The sequence below is a fragment of the Phaethon aethereus genome (assembly GCF_964289735.1).
Source record: "Phaethon aethereus genome assembly, chromosome: 10".
Lineage (NCBI taxonomy): Eukaryota > Metazoa > Chordata > Aves > Phaethontiformes > Phaethontidae > Phaethon > Phaethon aethereus.
This window is the reverse complement of record NC_138586.1, coordinates 3273565-3294783: the sequence shown is the minus strand read 5'-3', so window position 1 is coordinate 3294783 and position 21219 is coordinate 3273565. Positions and strand designations below refer to the sequence as shown.

At 40.3% G+C, this 21219-nt stretch overlaps 1 protein-coding gene across 1 annotated transcript; it reads right to left on the bottom strand.

Annotated features, from left to right (window-relative positions):
* Positions 1–203: 203 nt before the first annotated feature.
* Positions 204–18872, bottom strand: ATP7A (ATPase copper transporting alpha; the record flags this gene model as incomplete). The annotated part of the gene is made up of 22 exons (XM_082004069.1): positions 204–542; positions 1359–1461; positions 1991–2108; positions 2727–2930; positions 3264–3406; positions 3850–3996; positions 4630–4843; positions 5157–5339; positions 5561–5755; positions 6603–6737; positions 7042–7196; positions 7372–7499; positions 7918–8009; positions 8304–8537; positions 8964–9189; positions 9362–9438; positions 10035–10196; positions 10732–10895; positions 11940–12131; positions 14101–14835; positions 15339–15828; positions 18765–18872. 22 exons carry the CDS (start codon positions 18870–18872, stop codon positions 266–268), a joined length of 4482 nt encoding a protein of 1493 aa, XP_081860195.1. The 3' UTR covers positions 204–265.
* Between the last annotated feature and the right edge of the window lie 2347 nt (positions 18873–21219).

Sequence of the window (21219 nt, the reverse complement as noted above, 5' to 3'; positions counted from 1 at the left end):
AAAAAAAAACTATACTTCAAGCTTGATGGAATGGCAACACAGCTCCTGCACCATTTTTTTTGGTAAGTCTAGTTTAAAAAAAAAAAGACCCTGGAAAGTCACTGCCAAAACTAGCTTTCTACATTAAAGAAGAAATAAATCTGAAAAGACCTCCAGAAATGGTCAGTACATGCACAGACTTCTAGATAGCTGTTTTGGTTGGTTTTTCATTTTCCTTCAGTTTTTTTTTTTTTCTTGCTTAGCAGGGGTGGGAGGGGCGAGTCTTTCATAATGCTGTGTCATCATCTTCTCCAAAATCTCCCACCAAAAGTGAATGCTTATCTGGTTCATGAAGAACTATGCTGTTCACTGAACGCTTATCTGAAAGGAGAGAATTGATAGAGGCTCTGCTGTAATTGATGATTCGATCCATTAAGCTCAATTTAGGGGAGCCTGTCCCAGTCTCATCAATTCCAATGTGGACACTGATTTCTGACGGGCTCTTGTGCCTCATTTGGCCACGGGCCCGGAACTCGAGTTTCTCAGAACTTGGTTTCTGGTACCTAAGGAAGAAAAAACCAAAAGATGACAATACATCTCAGGTTGAAGTACAGTACACTAAAATATGGAAAGAAACTAGCTATGATCATGCACAAGCCATGAAAGTTTCAGATTTTGCAAGGCTACTATACAACCAGAAGCTAATTCAGTGCTTTCTGTCCAGGACGCAGAAGAATGGGTAAATACCGAGTCACACACATCAGCTTTAACTGTTTCGGTGGTGCTGAGCATCTGCAAAACATATCTATATGTTTAAATATAAAAATATATTAAAAAAAAATATATATCTACTGGGAGCAGACCACTGTAGCTATCATTTACTTCTACTCTCCTTCTTCTGAAACCTCGTATGTTTAACTAAATAGCAAAAGATAGCATTCCCACCACCGTGCTACACTACTCCTAAGGGCAGAGTGAGGAACAATAATGCAGTGAAACAGCTTGGTTTACTTACTGCAACAATCCTCAGGGTCAGCGTGGTGTTTACAGCTGCACCGCCTCAGAAACCTGACAAGATTCCTCACGAATATACAAAAGGCCACTAAGGAATTTTCCATTCTGAGCACACTTCTGATTTGTACGTTTCTCTTCACATTAGAAATGTCATTTTGACATGCTATTGTATGAAATGTTTTGGACCAACTGACTCCCCTTCCCAAGCAAGAACAAAACCAACTGCTGTTAAACACAGACCTGCCTGAACTGTTCTTCAAAAAGCTGTGAGAACTGTTACAGTCCCACACTTCTCTTCTGCCATTCAAAGGGAAAGACTTGAGCTTCAAATCCAAATTACGAGCCACAGAATTGTTCGTACTCACATCTTTAACAGCAAAGAAGAAAGCACGACAGAAACAGAGGAGGCAGCCATTGCTGCAGATCCCATCCAGGGCTGCAAAACCAAACCAATGGGCAGGAAGACACCTAGAAAAGTAAAATAGCAGGAAGTTCAGATTAGGAACACAGCATTATTCATGTGTTAACACATACAATTTCACATGGATTGTCTACTTTTAATTGTATTTCAGTATGTTAATAAACAGGATTTTAGTTTAGTGTTAGAACACAAATACTTATTTATTAAATATTTGTTGTTTATCTGAGCTAGAACCTACAGGGGAATACAGCTGGATGTGTCACTGATGCAGTCTGAAATTCAGAGGCAGGCACGTCTTGCCTGCCTTGCAGTAAACTGCTTGTTCACAGGATCAGGCTCATTCAATAAACCTTTTATCTTGAAGTTATTTTGATGTGCTGAGCATATCCACAATAGCCATAACGTGGGAGGAGGACAGCTCACAAGTATATCACTGCAACATCCCCAGGCAGAGGACTTCTGCGCTTACTGACAGCCAGAAATAAAGAAAATGGATACTCTTCCACACAACAATAAACACTGCAACCTTCTACTCACTCAGCACCACCTTATTGCTGCAGGGAAGCATTCACATACCAGCAGCTATGGGAACTCCGATGAGATTATAAATTAGAGCAAAGACAAAGTTGATCCGGATCCTTTTCACAGTTTTCCTTGATAAATCTATACTTGCTACCACATCCATCAAGTCATCCTGCAAGTTAATATGTTTATTGGAGAAGTCAAAGAGAGGGGAAAAAAGCATACATGTAGTGTCATCATACTCCTATTTTAAAGCTAACTACCATATGCTAGACGTAACAGACTATATGGAGTAATTATTCTGTAGGCTGCTCTAGTTTGTCTGCATAGAGCCCGTACGATCAGCGCCAATCTTATTCCAGATGTCATCGTAATCCAAGCGACGTATACAGCACCACACAGCGCAGCTCTAGACGCTGACTCCAGTTGGTGTCAAGGTGTTCTCGATACGCAGGAAGACGTGACTATAACCTTGGATTTACTGCTGTATGTTACTGAAATATAACTTATGTTTGCCAAAGGTCAGGTCCCTTTTTCCTCCTTTGCCCACTCTCAAACTTTAACTACCCCAAAACTTGCAGTACTTAGAAAACTTGTAGTACCTAGAAAATGGGGAAGTTTCCTCCATAAGATAGTTACCACTACACTAAAACATGATGAAGATAATCTCTTCTCTGCTCCTGGCTTATGAAGGCTGCACACCTCAGCAGTGGTCAGATTCATTCGAGACATCCTGAGCCTTCTAACCCTTCTTATCATCTCATTTTAATGAGGCACTCTTATTTCTTACCCTAATTAGAACCATGTCAGCTGCCTCAATGGCGACATCAGTACCCGTGCCAATAGCAATTCCCACGTTGGCCATAGCAAGAGCCGGGGAGTCATTGATACCATCTCCAACCATGGCCACTCGTCTTCCTTCGTCTTGTAACTGTTTCACTTTGGCTACTTTGTGGGAGGGAAGAACCTCTGCAAACACTTTGGTGATGCCAACCTAAAAAAGGGAGAAAGTATGGAACTGTCTTGCAGCTTTTCTACTAGCTATCGAAGCTTCTGCCTTTAATAATGTGACTAGGAAGGTTGAAGCCCATGTTATCACTCATGAGCTGAAGACCAAACCCATCTGATATGAAAACAGCTTGAATTCAAAGCTGATGCTGCTTCCATTCAAAAAGGCTTTTTTCATTCCACCCCCATGCTGAGTTTGTCTGTTTTTCACAACAGACCAGTTCCATGCCAGCCACAAGCAGTATCAACATGACACAACATGCTTCCTGTAAGTGGGCTGTAGCAAGCTTCAAACCCAAACACACGTATAACAGCTCACCTGAGAGGCAATAGATCTTGCTGTTTTGCTGTTGTCACCAGTCATTAGGACAACTTCTAATCCCATACTCTTCAAAGTGTAGACTGCCAGCTCAGCTTCTGGTTTCACAGTATCAGCAATAGCTATCAAGCCACAAAGCACTCCTAAAAGAACAGAAAGAAAGAATGTGTTTATTATGTAATAAAGATCTTCATTGCTTTAGGAAAAAAAAACCGTAACTTTCCCCCCCCGCCCCAATAAGACCAATTCCAGAAACAGGAATATCAACAGTAAAAAGAATGAGAAGAGATAATCAGGGCAACGTTTAAGGCAATATGAGCACAGACTGTCCAACAACAAAAAAATTCCTTTTTTCTCCCTTCTTCCTCTTTGCTCTCTTTGAAGTCTTTGCATTACGTCCAACTCTCCTGTCAACTAAGAAAGGCAAGAAGAGGTCTTTCTCATATGAAAGTGTTATGAAACTAGCTAATGATCTCTTTTCATCCCACTATTCTGCTTCAGGTAAAACTGCTATGACATTACTACTTAGTATTTTCTATTTAAATAGTGACAAATCAACCTCTGAGAAAGATAGCATTGAACTTACCATCAACAGCTGCGAGAACCGCCGTGCGACCTCTCCGCTCATGTTCCATCATAGCTTTATCGACTTCATTTTTAACAACGAGGCCATTTCTGTTCATCCATTCTCGGTTCCCAATGAGAACAGAGTATGTCTGAGAAGTCATGTTAGCTGAAGGAAGAAAATACAATCCTACCATCATATGGCTAACCAGGAAACTTCCCTCCGGCTAATCCTATCCAGGTTCTCCCAGGATGCACTGAAATATCATTACAGAGAATCCAAAGAGAAAGTCTTTCTCAGTACTTGTGTTCTTGACGAGAAAGTAACATTTCTTCAGTAGTGGGTAGTTACCATGCCAGTGGACCAAGAATCACAGGTCAAAGGACAGAAAAGGACCAAGTCCCTTTCTCAGTGTTTCTAATTTATATGTAACAGCCCAATATAGTCAAAAGATCTAACAATGAGCTGTTCTTGATTAAAAACCAGTCGGTTGTGCAAATATACATCATTTTGGCTAGCAAATGGTAACTTGGGATGAAGCAAAGTAAAACAGAGGGAGCTGAAAGACAATTCCCATGTGATTTTCCAGCCCCGTCTTCACCACATAACTTCAAATCGTGTTTAATCAACATGTCCCGAGTGATGTGCGAACATGAAATAAACTAATGACCAACTACTTCATGTGTGCCTTGATGCAAGGCCAGTTCTCCAAGGCAGAGAAAAGTGACCTCTTTCTTAAGGACCCTAAAGACACAAAAGCAAAAATTATCCATTTCATTCTATAAACCAGAGTTAGCTTACTTGGTAGTTCAGCATCAATAATCAAAGCAGGCTGCACTAATTCGTCCATATTTTCCTCAATTTTCACAAGTGTCATATTTTTAATATTGTTTTCTTCGACCATTTTATCTTGCCTGTAGAGTAATGCTTCAATATTGGTGACTTTACAACTAATGCCGCAACCTGGAACTACCTGAAAATCTGTACATGTCCCAAGGGCTTCTGAGTCCAGTTCCTAAAGAAAAAGGACGCAAACTAAGAAAATTTTTAAATATATAAGAACATGCTGCATTTACAAACCCCACAAAGTACAGTCAAACTAACTCTAACAGGAGCAGTGGAATATTCATCAATCATCAAAATTAAGTTTGAGTATCCAGTGCATCTAACATGGTATTAAGTGATTTATGCGGCTCCACAATATTCAGCTTTCTCAACTGAATATGTCAATTACTTTCTAAATAACACAAGACTATTCGTACGTATTAATTACTGCAAGAGAGTTCTACCACAACACAAACTAGTCTTTTCCTGTATAATCAACTTACCTTTTTGCAGTATTTTGTTATTGCTACTCCAAGAGGATGCTCGCTATTACTCTCTGCAGTCCCCACGATCGCCAGCATTTTATCATGTGGTAGTTGGTTACTCTCCACTAGAAACTTCACCTGCATCACTTCTGGGGTCCCATGAGTAATAGTACCTGTTTTGTCAAACACAACCACCTTCACCTGCACCAAAACAGGAAGACTGCATTCAGTGAACACAGCTTTAATGTATACCTTCCTCGGAAAACCACCCCACGTAACCAAACTTCCCAACATCTACTGGTCATACGCCACTTACTAAGGTGGACTGACGTACACGTAACGATCTGCTCAGGCGCCAAAGTGGCAAAATGCCGCCGATACCAACCCTTAAAGTTCTTGTAACAACCCCCCGCGTTTCCTACCTTATGTGCCATCTCTAACGGTTCTCCTCCTTTGATCAGTATGCCATTCTGAGCTCCTACTCCAGTACCAACCATCACAGCTGTCGGGGTGGCTAATCCCAGAGAGCAAGGGCAAGCAATACACAGGACTGTGATAGAGGCTTGGAAAGCAAAGCGGATTATCACTTCGGCTGCAGAAATGCTCTTATTGTAACCCTAGTGACAGAAGGTTATTTTAGTAATAGAAGAAATTGAACAATGTGTTCAACTACACATTGCTTTTGATGTTAAAAAAATCTGCAAGTATGCAAGCTAAATCTTTAAAAGTAAAGCACAGGCAAATTACACAAAAGCTAAGATTAATGACTAATAAACTAATGACTAAGTTCTGTTCTATACTGCATATACCCGCGATCTGTTTTATTTATAGGACATTTTCCTAAATAAGGTACCACATGCTGCAAGTCTTCTACGCTGTAATGTAGTAAAAGATACTCTGTCAACAACATATACAATAACAAAGAAAGAGGATGTGAAGATTGCTTTCCTGGGAACTAATAAATCCTAATCGGAAATAGTCATGAACCAAGAAACCCGTGATCTAAGCAACCCTCAGATACAAGTTAGGATCTTCATCCTCCTCTGGCATCTACAATGAAAATGAATTCCACTGATTTCAAAGATGAATTTACGCAGAGCTATGCTAACAGAACCAGATGCAGAATTGGAGCTTGTGACACAAGGGACTTCTTTTCCCCCCAGAGAAGGAATGGAAACTGGGAAATTTTGATGTTTAGTATTTTTTTTTAAAATAAACTTCTTTTTTAATACTAACTTTCAAGAGTTGATTAATTACTGCAGATTCTCTTCAAGTATAAAAGTAGGCGTGATATTGTGTAAAAAATATATAATGTGAAAAATATAACAACAATAACAATAATATAATACCTATAGTCAGCAACTCCTGCAAGATCATTCAGAAAGGGAACCATTGCTGTCTGATAGACTTGTAGGCTAACTATTTTTTAAATATCTCGGAAGGTGTTTAAGGAGACTTACTTACCAGAAAGTATTTTTCTACTATTTCAAAATCCACAAATCCAATTATAATCCAGGCAAAAAGTGTAACCACAGAGACAGCCACAATAGAAGGAACAAAGTAGCCACTAAGTTTGTCTGCAAATTGCTGGATAGGAGCCTAGGAAGCAGAAACACACGTCAGCTCCAGCAACATTCTGCTTACTCTTGTCTATGCCTTCAGACATAATCACAGCTTCTGTTTGCAGCACATTTGGCATACCACGTATTATAATTATGTATTTACTTAATAAGACGATGAGACTTGGAACAGTAGACTGTATCAAAGTCCTTATTCAGCAAGATACTTCATTATGCAACTGCAATTCCAATCTAAGCAATCTTAACCACTCTTCAAATGATTTGGTATGCTGATGCCTAAACGATAAGACAAAAACCAAATGCTTAATTTGGTAATACCCTACCTTTGAGGTCTGGGCCTCCTCCACAAGTTTAACAATCTGGGAAAGAGTTGTATCAGCTCCAACATGGGTTGCTGAAATCAGTAGTGATCCATTCTGATTAATAGAACCTGCAATAACTGTATTGCCAGCTTTTTTAGTCACGGGCATCGCTTCACCTAAGGAAAGGTCAACAAAAGATACTAAGGTATATTTTTCGGCAGTATTGTAATAGCTACCAACTCCTAACGTTCCCCTCACCCTTGTCATGGCACATCAGCTTCAACTTCCCTTCTCCAGATTCATTTAAAGGAAAGAAAAACATTTTTACACTCGCAAAAAGCAAATGCTTACCTGTGATAAGAGATTCGTCTACCATAGAGTGTCCTTCAATAACACGACCATCCACTGGGAATTTGCCTCCTGGGATCACTTTGACAATGTCACCTCGTTGAACCAGTTCAACATCAACTTGCTCTTCGCTAGAATGGCGTGTAGCGTTTTTAATAAGAGACCATTAACTAAGTTACCCAGGTAAAAGGAGTTGTCACTATACACAAAGCATAATCCCGTTGGTTGACATTGTTAATGTATACAAAATTTGTCAGAAGAAAGGCCATTTTAAAAGAGCACTATGATTATTTTATCATTCTATTTACTTTCCAGTTGAGAAAATCCACTGGTTTTCTTATCACAGCAAAAATTAGCAAGATTCCAACATAACAAATCAGAGCAGCATTTTTTTTTTTTTTGCATTTTCACATTTATATCTGGCAAATCTGCCAGCAAATCTGAAGTTATTTCCTTCATAGTTCTATAGAATGGCAACATATGTCTGTGAATCAAGCATATTAACAAAAAAAAGGAACAACAGAAAAAGCAAATGACAAAGCAAGATACCTTAAAAGAACGTTATCAGGGCCCAAGGTAACAATAGTAGCTTCAGCAGCTTGTAATGAAATTAGTCTTGCCAGTGCTTCTGATGTTTTACCCTAGAATAATAATTTTCATATTTTTCTGACTATGCTATTGAATAAAAATCGCTGGGTAAATGACAACTGCACATGTTGCAATTTACCCTATTAAGAAAATACTTTCTGCAAACAGACTTATATTGTCATTTCATATTTTTACTAGTTCAGTTACTGAAGATGATTTTACAAAGAAGGTTAAAAGAACCTAACAAAGCTTTTTCATGGGATATTTTTTTTAAAGGTACGCAACATTCTGAAATGATTCTTAATGTCTTGCAGCTTGTAGATATTATGGGCTTTTATTTTCCTTACCTTCGCAACATGCTCTAGCCACCGGCCCAATGAGATGAACACAAATAGCATAGGAGGAGTGTCAAAGAACGTTACAGGGTTTACTTTTGCTTTCTCGGCCATTGCAACTAGAAGAATAACAAATGAGTAGATGAACGCAATGGAGGTTGCCAAAACAATGAGCACGTCCATATTTGCAGTTTTGTGCTTCAGTGCTTTGTATGCCTGTATATAGAAGTGCCAGCCTCCAAACACCTGTAATAAGAGCATCAGTTTGTACTTCATACACATATTTGTAACACACAGCAGCAGCATCTCCGTAAGAGAAGGAGACACCCATTTTGTTTGTGTTATTTGCCTTCTCCACCTCTTCCTGAACAAAACCCCAGCGCCAGCCAAGGGCTACGATCTCTACCACGGTGCTCTCGCGTCCTCTCCTGTCCCCGCGCCCACCCGTGGGGCTAGACGGGCTGCCTCGGATGCTGCCTGGCTGCAGAGCACCTCTACGCCCATCGGCCCGCCCGTAACCATCCCTAGCACCTCTCATTTTGGCAACAGCAGGAGCACCTCAAAAGCTTTTCCAACCAGCACAATTACAATCACTTTTCAAATTTCATTTCTTCATCGTCTTCCATTTTGAGTGCTTAAGCCCAGCAAACTCATCGTCATATTCCCGCTTACCTGTACGGGGACACAGAGTAAAAACGATAGAAAATTCATAACAGACAATCCTGGCAGGAGCTGGTATTCCAGGACCATAGAGGAGTGAAGGGCCTCCATTTCCTCACTGCTCATGTTGTGATGTGCGTGAGCATCTGAAAGCTGGTTGTCCATAACCATCATGTAAATCATGAGCCCCATGACCGGAATACAGAAAACGAGACTCACAACAAAAGACCTTTTCCACCTCAGATTTAAAAAAAGAAAAAAGAAAAAATGTGTTTTGCAGTCAAGTGCTGGATAACATTTTTGCTAGCAAGTCTGCACAGTCACACAACAAGAACTCATAACTTCACTACTGGTGAAAAAAGAAGAATCAAAGAAGTTTATAGAATCTGAGTATGTCCAGGAATACTTACTGCCTTATTTCCTGTTTGTGATCTAGATGACTAGCAGATCTATCTTTTTTGACTAACGAAGTAGTGAAACCTAAATCCTAAGGAAAAAAGCATAATGAAAAAGAGAACAGTTGATTTTTAAAGACACTTATATATGCTCCTATAAAGTTATTGCCAGATTATGGATGGTGCCAGCCTTACAATCTGATTTAACAACATTCTGATACAATTGTTCCTAGTTACCTTGCAAAGACAGAAAAACAATCTGATGTAGAAACCAACCTTTCTAGAACATTAAAATGCTATTCTAAAAAGTGGCTTTCCAAAATGGTTATTCCTGAAGCACAGAAGTAAAGAAATTAAGGGAGAAATCCAAGAAACTTATTTCACCTCTCTCCTGGTACAGTACTCATGGACGTGCTTTATTTTTCTGCAAACCTATAGCTGGTATCTTCTTCTACCATAGCCTGGCTTTCCTAGCGTTTCTGTTCAGAAACTTAGGCAAAGTTGTAATACAGCATTGATTTTGAGCAAGAACACACATATTATCTACAGAAACCTGCACTAAGAAGATAGCAGACAGAAGAAGAGAGATATTTTTTCCTTTAATAGTCTTCCCTTCTCTTTCCAGGGTACATAACTCCTCTAAGGACACAGAATATTTTATGAGATTTGACGCCTTCATGAGACGTACCTTGATCACTTGTATAACATCTCGAGGACCTATAATCTCAGGATCATATTTAATGTGTGCTTTGTTGGTGGCAAGTGCTACTGAGCAGTATAAGACACCGTTAGTCTTCATGAGGGTGGATTCTATTTTGTGTACACAAGAAGCACATGTCATTCCTCTCACCTGTAAAATAAAGGTTCCTTCCTGTTATCGAAACCACGGGTTACTGGGTAAAGGCATCTCAAAAGGTAGGAAAAGAAAAAGTGCTCATGACTATCCTGAATTACTTATTGCATGTTTCTGGGGTTTGAAGCAGTCGGCTGGAGCTCTCTAGTTGAGGATGAGAGCACTACAGAGGAAGCATAGCATAGAGACGAGGTTATTAAGCTCTGCCAAAGCTCTGCTGGCTCTTCAAGCTCAGAGCTGGGGTACACCGAGCTAGACTCAGTTATAAAAAAGTAACAAAAAAGAAGGAAATTCCTGCAGTAGGCAGAGTAATCAAAACAACAGAGGAGTATTTCTCCAACTGCAGTGTAGCAGTGAGCCAGCACAGTTTGTAGGACAAGATACAGTTTGTGATCCATACCTGATGTACTTATGCTTTATTTTTTGTAAATTAAGCTCTATTATGTGATTAACACTTTAGGAAGTGGACACTTACACAAGCACAGATAAAAGTAATAAAGATGGGGGTGGTAGGTTTTAATTACTAGCTTACAACAAGTTCCAGAATTCCATCTCCTTCTCCACAGTCTTCCACCACCATAGCTCCAAATCCCAGTTCCCGTATGAGCTCTGCAATGGCTGAAGGGTGTATGACAGCAGGATTATACCTCACTTCTGCCTTTCCTGCCATTAAGGCAACAAGTATCGAATGTATTCCTGGAAAACAAAACGTGTGAATGGCAGATCATTCTATCATTTAAGATAAACACTGCGTTTATCTGCCGTAGCATGACGGCACAATAGCAATTCCTTGAAATTGAGAAAGCTACCATATTGTAGGTACATATAACGAAAAACGCCATCATTTTTGAAAGCTACATCAACAACGCAACAAAAGCAGCTAAGTGTAGGTGTGACAGATGAAAGTATTACTCCTAGTTGCATGTTTTTAATAGCCTAATTCCAAATGTTCAATCTATGCTACATGAAAAGGTGATCTATTTTTACTTAAAAGAAATTCCTCTAAAACACAGTTCTGGATATTTTTCTGATCTGCATTTACCACTTCTAAAAGCCTTTTCTTCAAAAGAGAACATGCATGAGAAAGGGCAGATGTAACAATTATTGTACGCTAAGTGAAAAGGCTTTAGATTCATCCATTTTCTAGGATGAAAAATATTAAATTCCAGGTTAACTTGGAACACATCCATCTTCATTACAGTAATTAAACAGTCTACATTAACGACTCCTCATTACATCATAGTCATGCAACTATTTGTCCTGCAAATATAATCATCACACTGACAAAAGATAGACAGAGTTGTCCTGACTTGCAGAGCTAAAATTAACTCATGTCTCTCTAATCCATATTAATTCTGTCCCTCTCTAATAGCTCCCTTCCTAATACAGGCACATATGCTTCTGCCTTTAAGTTGCAGACGTGAGCACGTCCCTCCAGTAGAAAAGATTTGTTTTAGTTTCAAAAGGATCCATAACTGACCCCTATATTCTCTTTGGAGGACTCCAACTCCTCCTTTTGCAAAGGCAGTCTCTAGCCAGCATGCCCCCAAAGCAGCAAGAACGACCTTGTTTTCACCCCATGAACCAACAGTGAGCAGACTATGTTCTCACCCACGAAACACACCAGCAATGGCACCTCTCTAGACAACCCACCCATTAAAAATGCTGTACAAAAAGCTGGATGGATTCTCCAAAAGAAACACATAGAAATTTAACAGATTACATTGGCATGTATCTTACCATCTTCTCTTCTCAAATTTCTCTCAATGTTGGCGACACATGAAGCACATGTCATTCCTGTGACTTGGACATAGCACTTTGATATAGTCTTTGTCTCTTGTCTAGCAAGGTGGGTGGGTGGCACTTTGGAGGGAGGCTCAGTTTTGTGGGATTCCAGCTGCACTTCGGGTGAGGGCTGAGCTATTGCCTTTGCTGAAAAGAAGATTGCAATTCATGCCATTACAAATAGCCATTGCAATGAGGTATGAGCTGGTACTACACCAGCCATAAATACACGCTGCTGTAAATTTAGACCAGAAAGTGGTAATCACAGAATCACTAAGGTTGGAAAAGACCTTCAACATCATCAAGTCCAACCATTAATCCAGCGCCACCATGTCCCCTAAACCATGTCTTGAAGTGCCACATCCACACGTTTTTTGAACACTTCCAGAGATGGCGACTCCACCACCTCCCTGGGCAGCCTGTTCCAATGCTTGACCACCCTCTCGGTGAAGAAATTTCTCCTAATATCCAATCTAAACCTCCCCTGGCGCAACTTGAAGCCATTTCCTCTTGTCCTATTGCTAGTTATGTGGGAGAAGAGGCCAACACCCTCGTCGCCACAACCCCCTTTCAGGTAGTTTGTACATGCCTTGTCAATCAGATTCATCCATTTGTCTGTCAATTAAGAGCAAGGAAAAGACGACACAACAAAGGGTTGGGCCACTGATTAACTTCCTGATTAACTTACTTAACTGATTGACTGTTCTGTTCTTTTTCCTTTTGCATCCTCATTATATTTGTCTGTTCTGTTGCACATACTTTGTCCTCTTCTGCAGGTTATAAGCTAAAACTCTCCAACATTAGTTTTACCCACAATGTTACTGACTTTACCTGGGGCACAAAGCTGAATTTGGTAAGCAAGTGCACGTTTCGTAAGCAAAGTGAGTGGTTTTGACCTTAGAGAAGGGCTCTCAAACTAGACAACTGCTGCTTACAGCAATTCAGGAGATGCTGTTTCTGCAGGAGCAGTATGAAAGCAATTAAATGGGAGCACCTGACCACTTCTTCAGTTATTGCCATGAAATAGCTCATGTACTGTATTTCTCAAAATTTAATCTTACTGAATCAAGAAATGGAGCTTCCCTGTCCCCTCAGGAAGCCTCTCTTCCTATTCATGTTCACCCGTATTCTCATCGTAAGTCTTCTGCATTCTATCACCTAGCCTTCTGCTCCCACTGTGCAATTACTTTTAGTGTACCAGTCACCACAGTAAGCATCTGTACTGGTTTTGGCTGGGACAGGGTTAATTTTCTTCATAGCAGCTCATATGGTGCTATCTTCTGGATCTGTGGCCAGTGTTGGGAACACACCGATGTTTTAGTTACCGCTGAGCAGTGCTTACACAGAGTCAAGGCCTTTTCTGCTCCTCACCCCACCGGTGAGGAGGCTGGGGGGGCACAAGAAGTTGGGAAGAGACACAGCCGGGACAGCTGACCCCAACGGATATTCCAGACTGTATGATGTCATGCTCTCCATATAAAGCTAGGGAAGAAGAAGCTTCTTGCTTCTTGCACACACAACTTTTGCTTGACCTATAAAACTATCTTCATCTCAATCCACAAGTTTTCGCTTCTCTTCCCCCTCCCACCGTGGGGGAGTGAGCGAGTGGCTGGGTGGTGCTTAGTTGCCTACCAGGGTTATCTCACAACAGCATCGTTTTAACTTCCTCAGCTATGTCCACACTCTTCAGATACTTGTCACTCCTCAGTCACACCTGAGCCTGGTTAAACGTCCCTTCATTAGTTACTCCACAGGAGCCAAGTCTTTGATAATTCGCTATTAAAGAAACTCCAGTGCAGCCATCTGTAGTATTCTTCGCAGTTAGCAAAGTTCCAATTCCATATTCATGCTATGAATATTATACAGTAGCAAACTGGAGCACTATTTGAACATCAGTATTTGACATATTTATACTTCCAGGTATATCAGTAATTTTTAATTAATCTGATGTATTAAAGGAAGTGCACACATACTTATCTCATGGACAGTGAAGATATAAAGCTTCTCTTGTCAAGCGCGAAGTATGCACCAACTGCTAAATTTCATCTTGGGTGGTACCAAATCCTAAACAGAACTGCATAATCCTTTTAAACTTAAAAGTTTAATATGTCATTACCTGATAAAGATGCATCAAATCCCATATCCTCTATTGAGGATCGCAAGTCTTCCGGGCATGTTTGCAGAGGGTCGTATTCGATAGTCCCATTACCATTTACGAGAGAGACATGAATGGATTTTACACCTGCCTTTTGGGATACGACTCCCTCAATGGACTGCACACAAGAGTTGCAAGTCATTCCGTTGATATTTATCACAACAACTTGAGTAAGCGGCTGGCTAGCATCCTTCAGAGCTGGGTGAAAAGACTTCAGCGGAGACGCCAGCGTGGGGAAAAGCGCTACATTTTCATATTCGTCAGGAAGGCTGACTTTAAATGTCTCTGGAGACACTGCCTCTATGGCTTTTCTCAGTACATCTATGCCAATTAAGTTTGGGTTATAGTTTATAATAGCAGATTTCTTCTCTAATGAAACAACTATACTTGATACTGATGGGAGTGCTGATATGGTACTCTGAATATTGAGGACACATGAACCGCAGTGCATGCCATCAATTCTGAAGACAACTGTCTTTGTATCGTTCGCATTCAAGTTTTCTTTCAGGGCTGTCTCGGAGCCTTTGGTCTGAGTATTCCTCAGCCTCTCCAGGTCAACGACACTGAGCTTGAGGGGTCTAGGCTGCTTTTTGAAAGATGCTGTGAAACCCGCAGCTTCAACCTGATGTTTTATTTCTTCTGCTGTAATTAGATGAGGCTGGTAGACAACAACAGCTTCCTGATTGTCCAGGGACACTGAAAATTAAGCAATAAAAATAAGCGTGGGTTACTGCCCTAAGCATAATAAGCATGTTACCCTAAGAGCAACAGATCTTGTCAAAGCTTGCCAAAAAAGCTTTAAATGCTCAGAAATGTAACTGCAATAGAAAAGAGATTTAATTGGTTTGGTAAATATCAAACAATTTAGTGCTTCAACCATTTTTTGTCTAGTACTACAACAATTTTCAACTCCTCTTTTCCTCGATTTTTTGCTCTTTCCCCAGGACTTTCACAAATAGCATTATGAAATTTATCCTTTTATCAGGGGTCTGTGGCAATACATTTATGCCAAAGCTATTTATACACGTAATTTTGTCTTACTTTTTAGATACAATCACATATTGTATCTAAATTAATATGTGCCAATATTAATTTTCAATTGAACAGAAAATGTAAATGAATAATAATTACAATATGAAAAAAGACATCTGGTATTAGATATTTCTATAACGGGCAATAAAAATACACCAAGGTTTTACCTTTAATCCGCTGAATTCCTTGCAGCTTGCCAATCTTCCCCTCAATGGTGCTGGTGCAGGAATGACAAGTCATTCCCTCTACTTTCAGGCGCAGCACAACGCTACTTGCTTGAGACCAGCTGGAATCTTCACAAGTTCCAGGCATTACCTCTGGTGCAGAGGTATTTAAATTTACTCCTGGGATCATTTGGATAATCTGCTTGCCATTTATAATGGAAGAAATGAAAGTCACCACTGCGGTTTTTTGATCGGAGGACATTTTAACGTCCACGATACCTTTGTTCTTTAGTAGTGTACTACAGATCTGTTTAGACGTTAGAGCCGACTGAGTAGGAATAGCAAGGAAAATAGTGTCAGGTAAAACAGGTTGTGGGTTTGAATCAGCTAATGTCGCATCAAATCCCATGTCATATATCGCTTCCTGCAGTGTTGCTGGAGTCTGCAGTTTTGAGTCATAAATGACGACTGCGTTCTTATCCTCTAGAGATACCTTGCAAGGGAAAAAAACCAAAACGCTTTAGCAAACTGCAATACTAACAGATGAGAACTAACACCCTGCAGGAGACTAGAAACAGTTTTTACTTGCATATATACTTGTCCAGTATAATTTTACCCATCGCTACTCACCTGGAAGAGTAAAGCCATCCCAATAGCCACCATAAGGTAACTTCTGCTCATCTGTGCACCACCACCACTAGAAAGAACGGATTTCCCCCTCCCACCAGTTTCAGAATCCTTTACAAGTCAGCCTGGCCACTTTTACTTATGACACCCAGACAGCATCAACGCATTTAACAAAACTTCCACAGCCAAACTCTCTTGAATTACGATGACTAACCCAATTCAATCCCAAAAGCAAAACAATCCACAGAGGAAAAAATTCTAATCACATGTGTATTTCTGCAGTTAGTTGTAATTACCCTGAGGCTACAGGGATGGAAGAAAACACTCTTTGAAAAAACCCACAGATTTAAGTAGCAGTGAAAGGAGCCCAGTATTTCTAGGCATCTTCGGCACAGGCTGTTAGCTGGCTGTGAGCAATAAGGTGCATCAGACTTTACAGAACAAAATTCAGTTTCGAAATTTGACAGATGACAAACATTAAAGAAGCTGTTTTTCCTCTCTCTGTACATTTTGGTGATCCAGAGACGTCCTGATTCAGTACTAACCTTTCACATCAGATGGTACAAATATCCTGAATTTAATTTGCTCCCAACTGATGATATATCAAACGCAATTATTGCTGTTTCCAAAAGGGAAAGCCGATGCCTGCCAGAGGCCCAACACATTATCGTTCAATTCTATCTTTCCTCTGGCAAAGGTACAACCTAAAGACCAGAGTCATGATTAAATTAGACCAGTTAAATAATTTTAAGAACCGCCTTTCTTCGTTTTTGTCCCAATTATGGCCTTAGCAGAATTGGCAACATGGACATTTATTGGTTTCATTGCAGTTGGAGGTAAAATAACCTAAAGGCAGCTCTGTTTGTCTGTATTAGCTGTCTAACATTCACCTCCTTTGCTGACCTAATCCATATCACTAAACAAAACCTTGTCTTACTGTTCTGAGACCTTTCTGAACCAAATGATCTAGCTAAACTGAAGTTCTGACGCTGTAATGAGGATAATTGCTAAACTGGGCTTCTTAAAAGTTTCTTATAGTTCTATTCTACTCAGACTAAGTTTTTGTAATAAATTTTCTTGCAAAGAGTAGTTCTAGGAATAGTATTCAGTTTTGAGGTATTTACCTTAAAACCTAAACACAAAACTCCTAATACTGCCCTTTACAAAAACCTGCTTCATTCCGTATGTAAAAGACACTACGGGATGCACATTGTCTTCAGTCAAGTTAAAGCATGAATTTCTCTTCCTCCTATCTCAAGTCATCTGTATATTCTCAGAAATTAGCTGAAACAATTAAAAAAAGCAAGGTTGACAAGATTAAATGTTTTGCAAGAATAAGGGAGAAAAGGAGAATTCTGAAGTCAGGTTATTTGGGGATATTATTTTACAGGCTGCTTTTATCCTTGATTTTACTTCATGCTTGTGGATACCTAGTGATTCATCTTACCATACCATGCCGCAGATATTAACAGCGGTATCCCTATTTCTAAAACCATCTGTTCAGCGATCCCAGGTTCTGGTGTCAGAGCATAGCCTCGTATTACGTTAAGGCTCCGTTAAAGTTGAAGGAAGATGAAAAATTATGTGTCTTGTAAATATTGCTGCTGAAAAAAATATTTTTTCAGCAAAATTTAAGCGTGCATACGTGAACTCCTACTTCAGGCAAAAAGAAACTGTACCAACTAGTGCATCAATTCCCTTTGTACAGAATGGTGCACCACAATGAGCCCTTCAAAATCAGCTAGAGGTAAGGAGCCCATGGCTGCCAAATTAAGGCAGCGTACCCTATTCTGGGAAGGAAAGTGTTCATCTAAGACATACCCACTAAAATAAAAATTATCTTTTGGTGAAACCAGGAAGATATCATCTTCTTTACAGTAAAATCCACCACTACAGAACGTTACAGCATGATTTCAGAACCTTACAGATACTAAGTAATTGAACTTTGCAATTTGCTGTTGCTGCTATTGTAGGGACTGTTCTTTCTAGGACAAATTAGGTCATAAACCTAATAGGAATCTCCCAGCTTTTACATTGTTTCCATTATTAAAACTACTGTAAAATGATGTACTGTGTAGGAAAAATCAGCTCATCCTGGAATACTCTACAGTCCAGTATTTTGCCCATGACAGAAAAAATACTAACAAAATATTGCTATCTCCTCTAAGAAAAAAAAGTTAAAATCAAGGCAGATCAAGGAAGTTTGGATTCAGGGCAAACCAAGTAGACTTTCCTTTGTCCCCTGGACTACCTGCTGCTCTTATTTCATGAACCACAACAAAACAGCATTATTTTTCATGGCGGGCCAACTACCACGTGATTAACTGGACATCTCAGGCCCACAAATGCTTTTGAACCTGTGGAAGTGACCTCCGTGTACCATCAGTTTCAGAAGAAAAGTCCTGGAAAATTGTGAGCAATTACTGACATATATTCAGTATAAGGGACAAGGACAGCTTGCGTTTTTCACCAGTGTAAGTTCTAGGGTTTTTGCTGTACCTTATTAAAAAATTTCCCGTTCTTGCACTTTTTTGACTTTTTTTCCTCATTACTGAATTAACTGTAAAGCAGCAAATTACTTAAGAGTAACAGGTAATGACATAGCTCCCACTGCAGTAAAGCAAGCACTTGTTTTTCTCTTTTACCAGAAATACACTACGGCACTTCTAACATCGGCTTCCCATGAAATATAGAAAGTACGGAATATACTCTTTCCACACGTCTTCCTCCCTTGATGCATACTTTATCATGGTTTCTCATGTAAGAGCAAAGCTTTTAAGAAATAGCAATAGTGCCACTTACTTTAACGTTAAGGATACCATTCATCTTCCCGACATGCTGTTCAATGGTTTGAACACAGGAGTTGCATGTCATCCCCTCCACACCCACGACTATGGATTTTACCTCCATCGTCATATTCTACTCAAGTCTTCTCATTGCTGTTGGCAAAAAACAATTAAGACATCCGTTCTTAAGTCATTTCACACAGACGGAAATCAAAACAGGGATTTAAGAGATGATGCACTCGGCCACATGTAACTCTAGTAGGTGTCAAAAATCTGAGCAAAGCTGAACAGGAAGGAGAACTTTAGGTATTTATTCCTATGAATTTTCAATAAGGGAAAATGTTCAGACATTTATTATTTGATTTGTGTTATAATCAAGATCATTTAATTGCATGCAGCAAGCTGTGATTCACTGGTGTACGAGATGAAACTATAGGGAGAAGCAAGTGAGAAAGGGAGAGACGCCAGCTCCTGGAATGCTGTAGCGATAGAGGATGGCATGTAAGCCACGGTGGCACAGGTGATGCTCACGTTTTTCCACATTTACACCTCACAGATTATCCTACGCTAGCAAAACCAAGTGATACCAAAATTAGCCCTAGGAAGCAAGTCAAGCTTTTTCCACATCTCCTTCAGAAAAGTCTAATTGCTGCTCCTCTGAAGGATTTCCGTTATTATTTTTGCTCATAAAAAACAAGCCCAGAAACAAATGACTGAACCCAAATGAAATTAATTTGTAGAAATAATGACTAATGCAAGGGACTCCTTTTGTCCCATGCATAAACTGCTGAATAACAGAGCGGAAAAGAGGGCAAAAGAAGTGATGGCCAGATTTTTTTTTTTTTTTTAACCTTTTGAAAATTTGCATTATTTTTTCCAAGGACAGAGAGGTTAGTGACCAGAAAAATGACCAGTCAACTGCCTAATGTTTCGCTGCAGTGGAAGCAACAGTGAATTTTGATGATTAACTGAACAGCTGAAGTTAAACATGTGCGTAACTTGTTCTTTTACCCTGGGGATTTATCTTGGAAAACTAAATTACATTAAGTATTAACAATGTTGAATAAAATTAATTTGCTTGCTCCCTGGTGACATTTCAGAACTGTTCCCTGTTATAGGTCTGAAAGCTTCTGGTTTCACTTTGAGACATGCTACAAACCGCGTAAGAATAAAAGGATATTTCATCATAGAGACAGGTTTACCTCACTGATGCACAAAACTAAATGCTTAAGCTTAATCAACAAGACGACAAGACCGCATAGACCTCTGAATTAGGGAAACTTCCAATAGATGAAATAGGTATTTTTCCTTTAGCTGCGTTTTGTGTGAGGAGCCAGGAACACATTACAAATTTCTGTCAGCCACCAACTTGTGGGAGAATTTAACTATAATTTCTAGGTCAAAAAAGAAAAAAAAAAGCTTAACTATGTAAACAACATGAAAGACATCTGAGAAGTTGCTTTTAAAGCCTTTCCTAATGCATCCCCTAAAATCCTCAAATGACCAGCTAATTCATGTAAACTGTGGCATGAACCTTCGTGTTCCGGTAGGCAAGAAATGTTTTGTTCGAGAACTATGCGGTGTCTAGACAAACCAAGAATTGGCAGACTCCAACGATAAGCACGGCTAACGGACAGGAACGTTCGTCAAGGCACAAAGGAACCATCGTAGCCATAAGGAATTTGGACACCTGCATGCAACGCCGTAGGAACCTTTTTCGCCGGCGCGTGCGGAGAGCCTGAGCAGCTCTCCTACAGCTATTTAAACCTGATCAGCACGCGGCGCCCCGAAAGGCGTGGAGCATTACCCTGAGCGTGCGGCGAAGCGCTAACGCCTCATCCTTCCGTCCCGCTCACGGATGAAGCGAGGAAGCCTCGGGGCTGCAAGCGCAACTGGAGACCGTGGGTGGCTGCGGGATCAGAAGCAAAAGCTGCGTCCCGCTCGCCTCCTGCGCCTGGACGCGGGTGCACGCCGGACGCGCTGCAGCACGACGTGGTCCCGGGGCCGGGAGACAGAGGAAAGCGCTCCCACGAAGCGGGGTGTCGGGCAACGAGAGCGTCGGTTATTGCTAAGGCTGCCCAAGAAAACGGTACTAACACTCGCACCGGCTGTACCGACCGGGCGCTGCTGCCTCAGGAGATGAAATGGCGACAGTAAGTCATTATTACTAGAGAAGGCTTCATACTGTGCTGTCGTCAGCAGAAAACAGTAACAATAACTCATCACTGCTGAGAACAGAACAGAAATAAGACAACCAAAATATGGTTGGACCTGACGACCTTAAACGTCTTCTCCAACCTTCACGATTCTGTAACTCTATCTGAAGCGTTACTACCGACCTCGCTTCTCGGCTGTTCTTACAAGATCCGCGTTACCAGAAACAGACACACAATTATTTGTACGTAGATATTCGCACGTTACAGAAATACAGAACTGTCACCCGACACATGAGAATTATGAATTGGCAGACG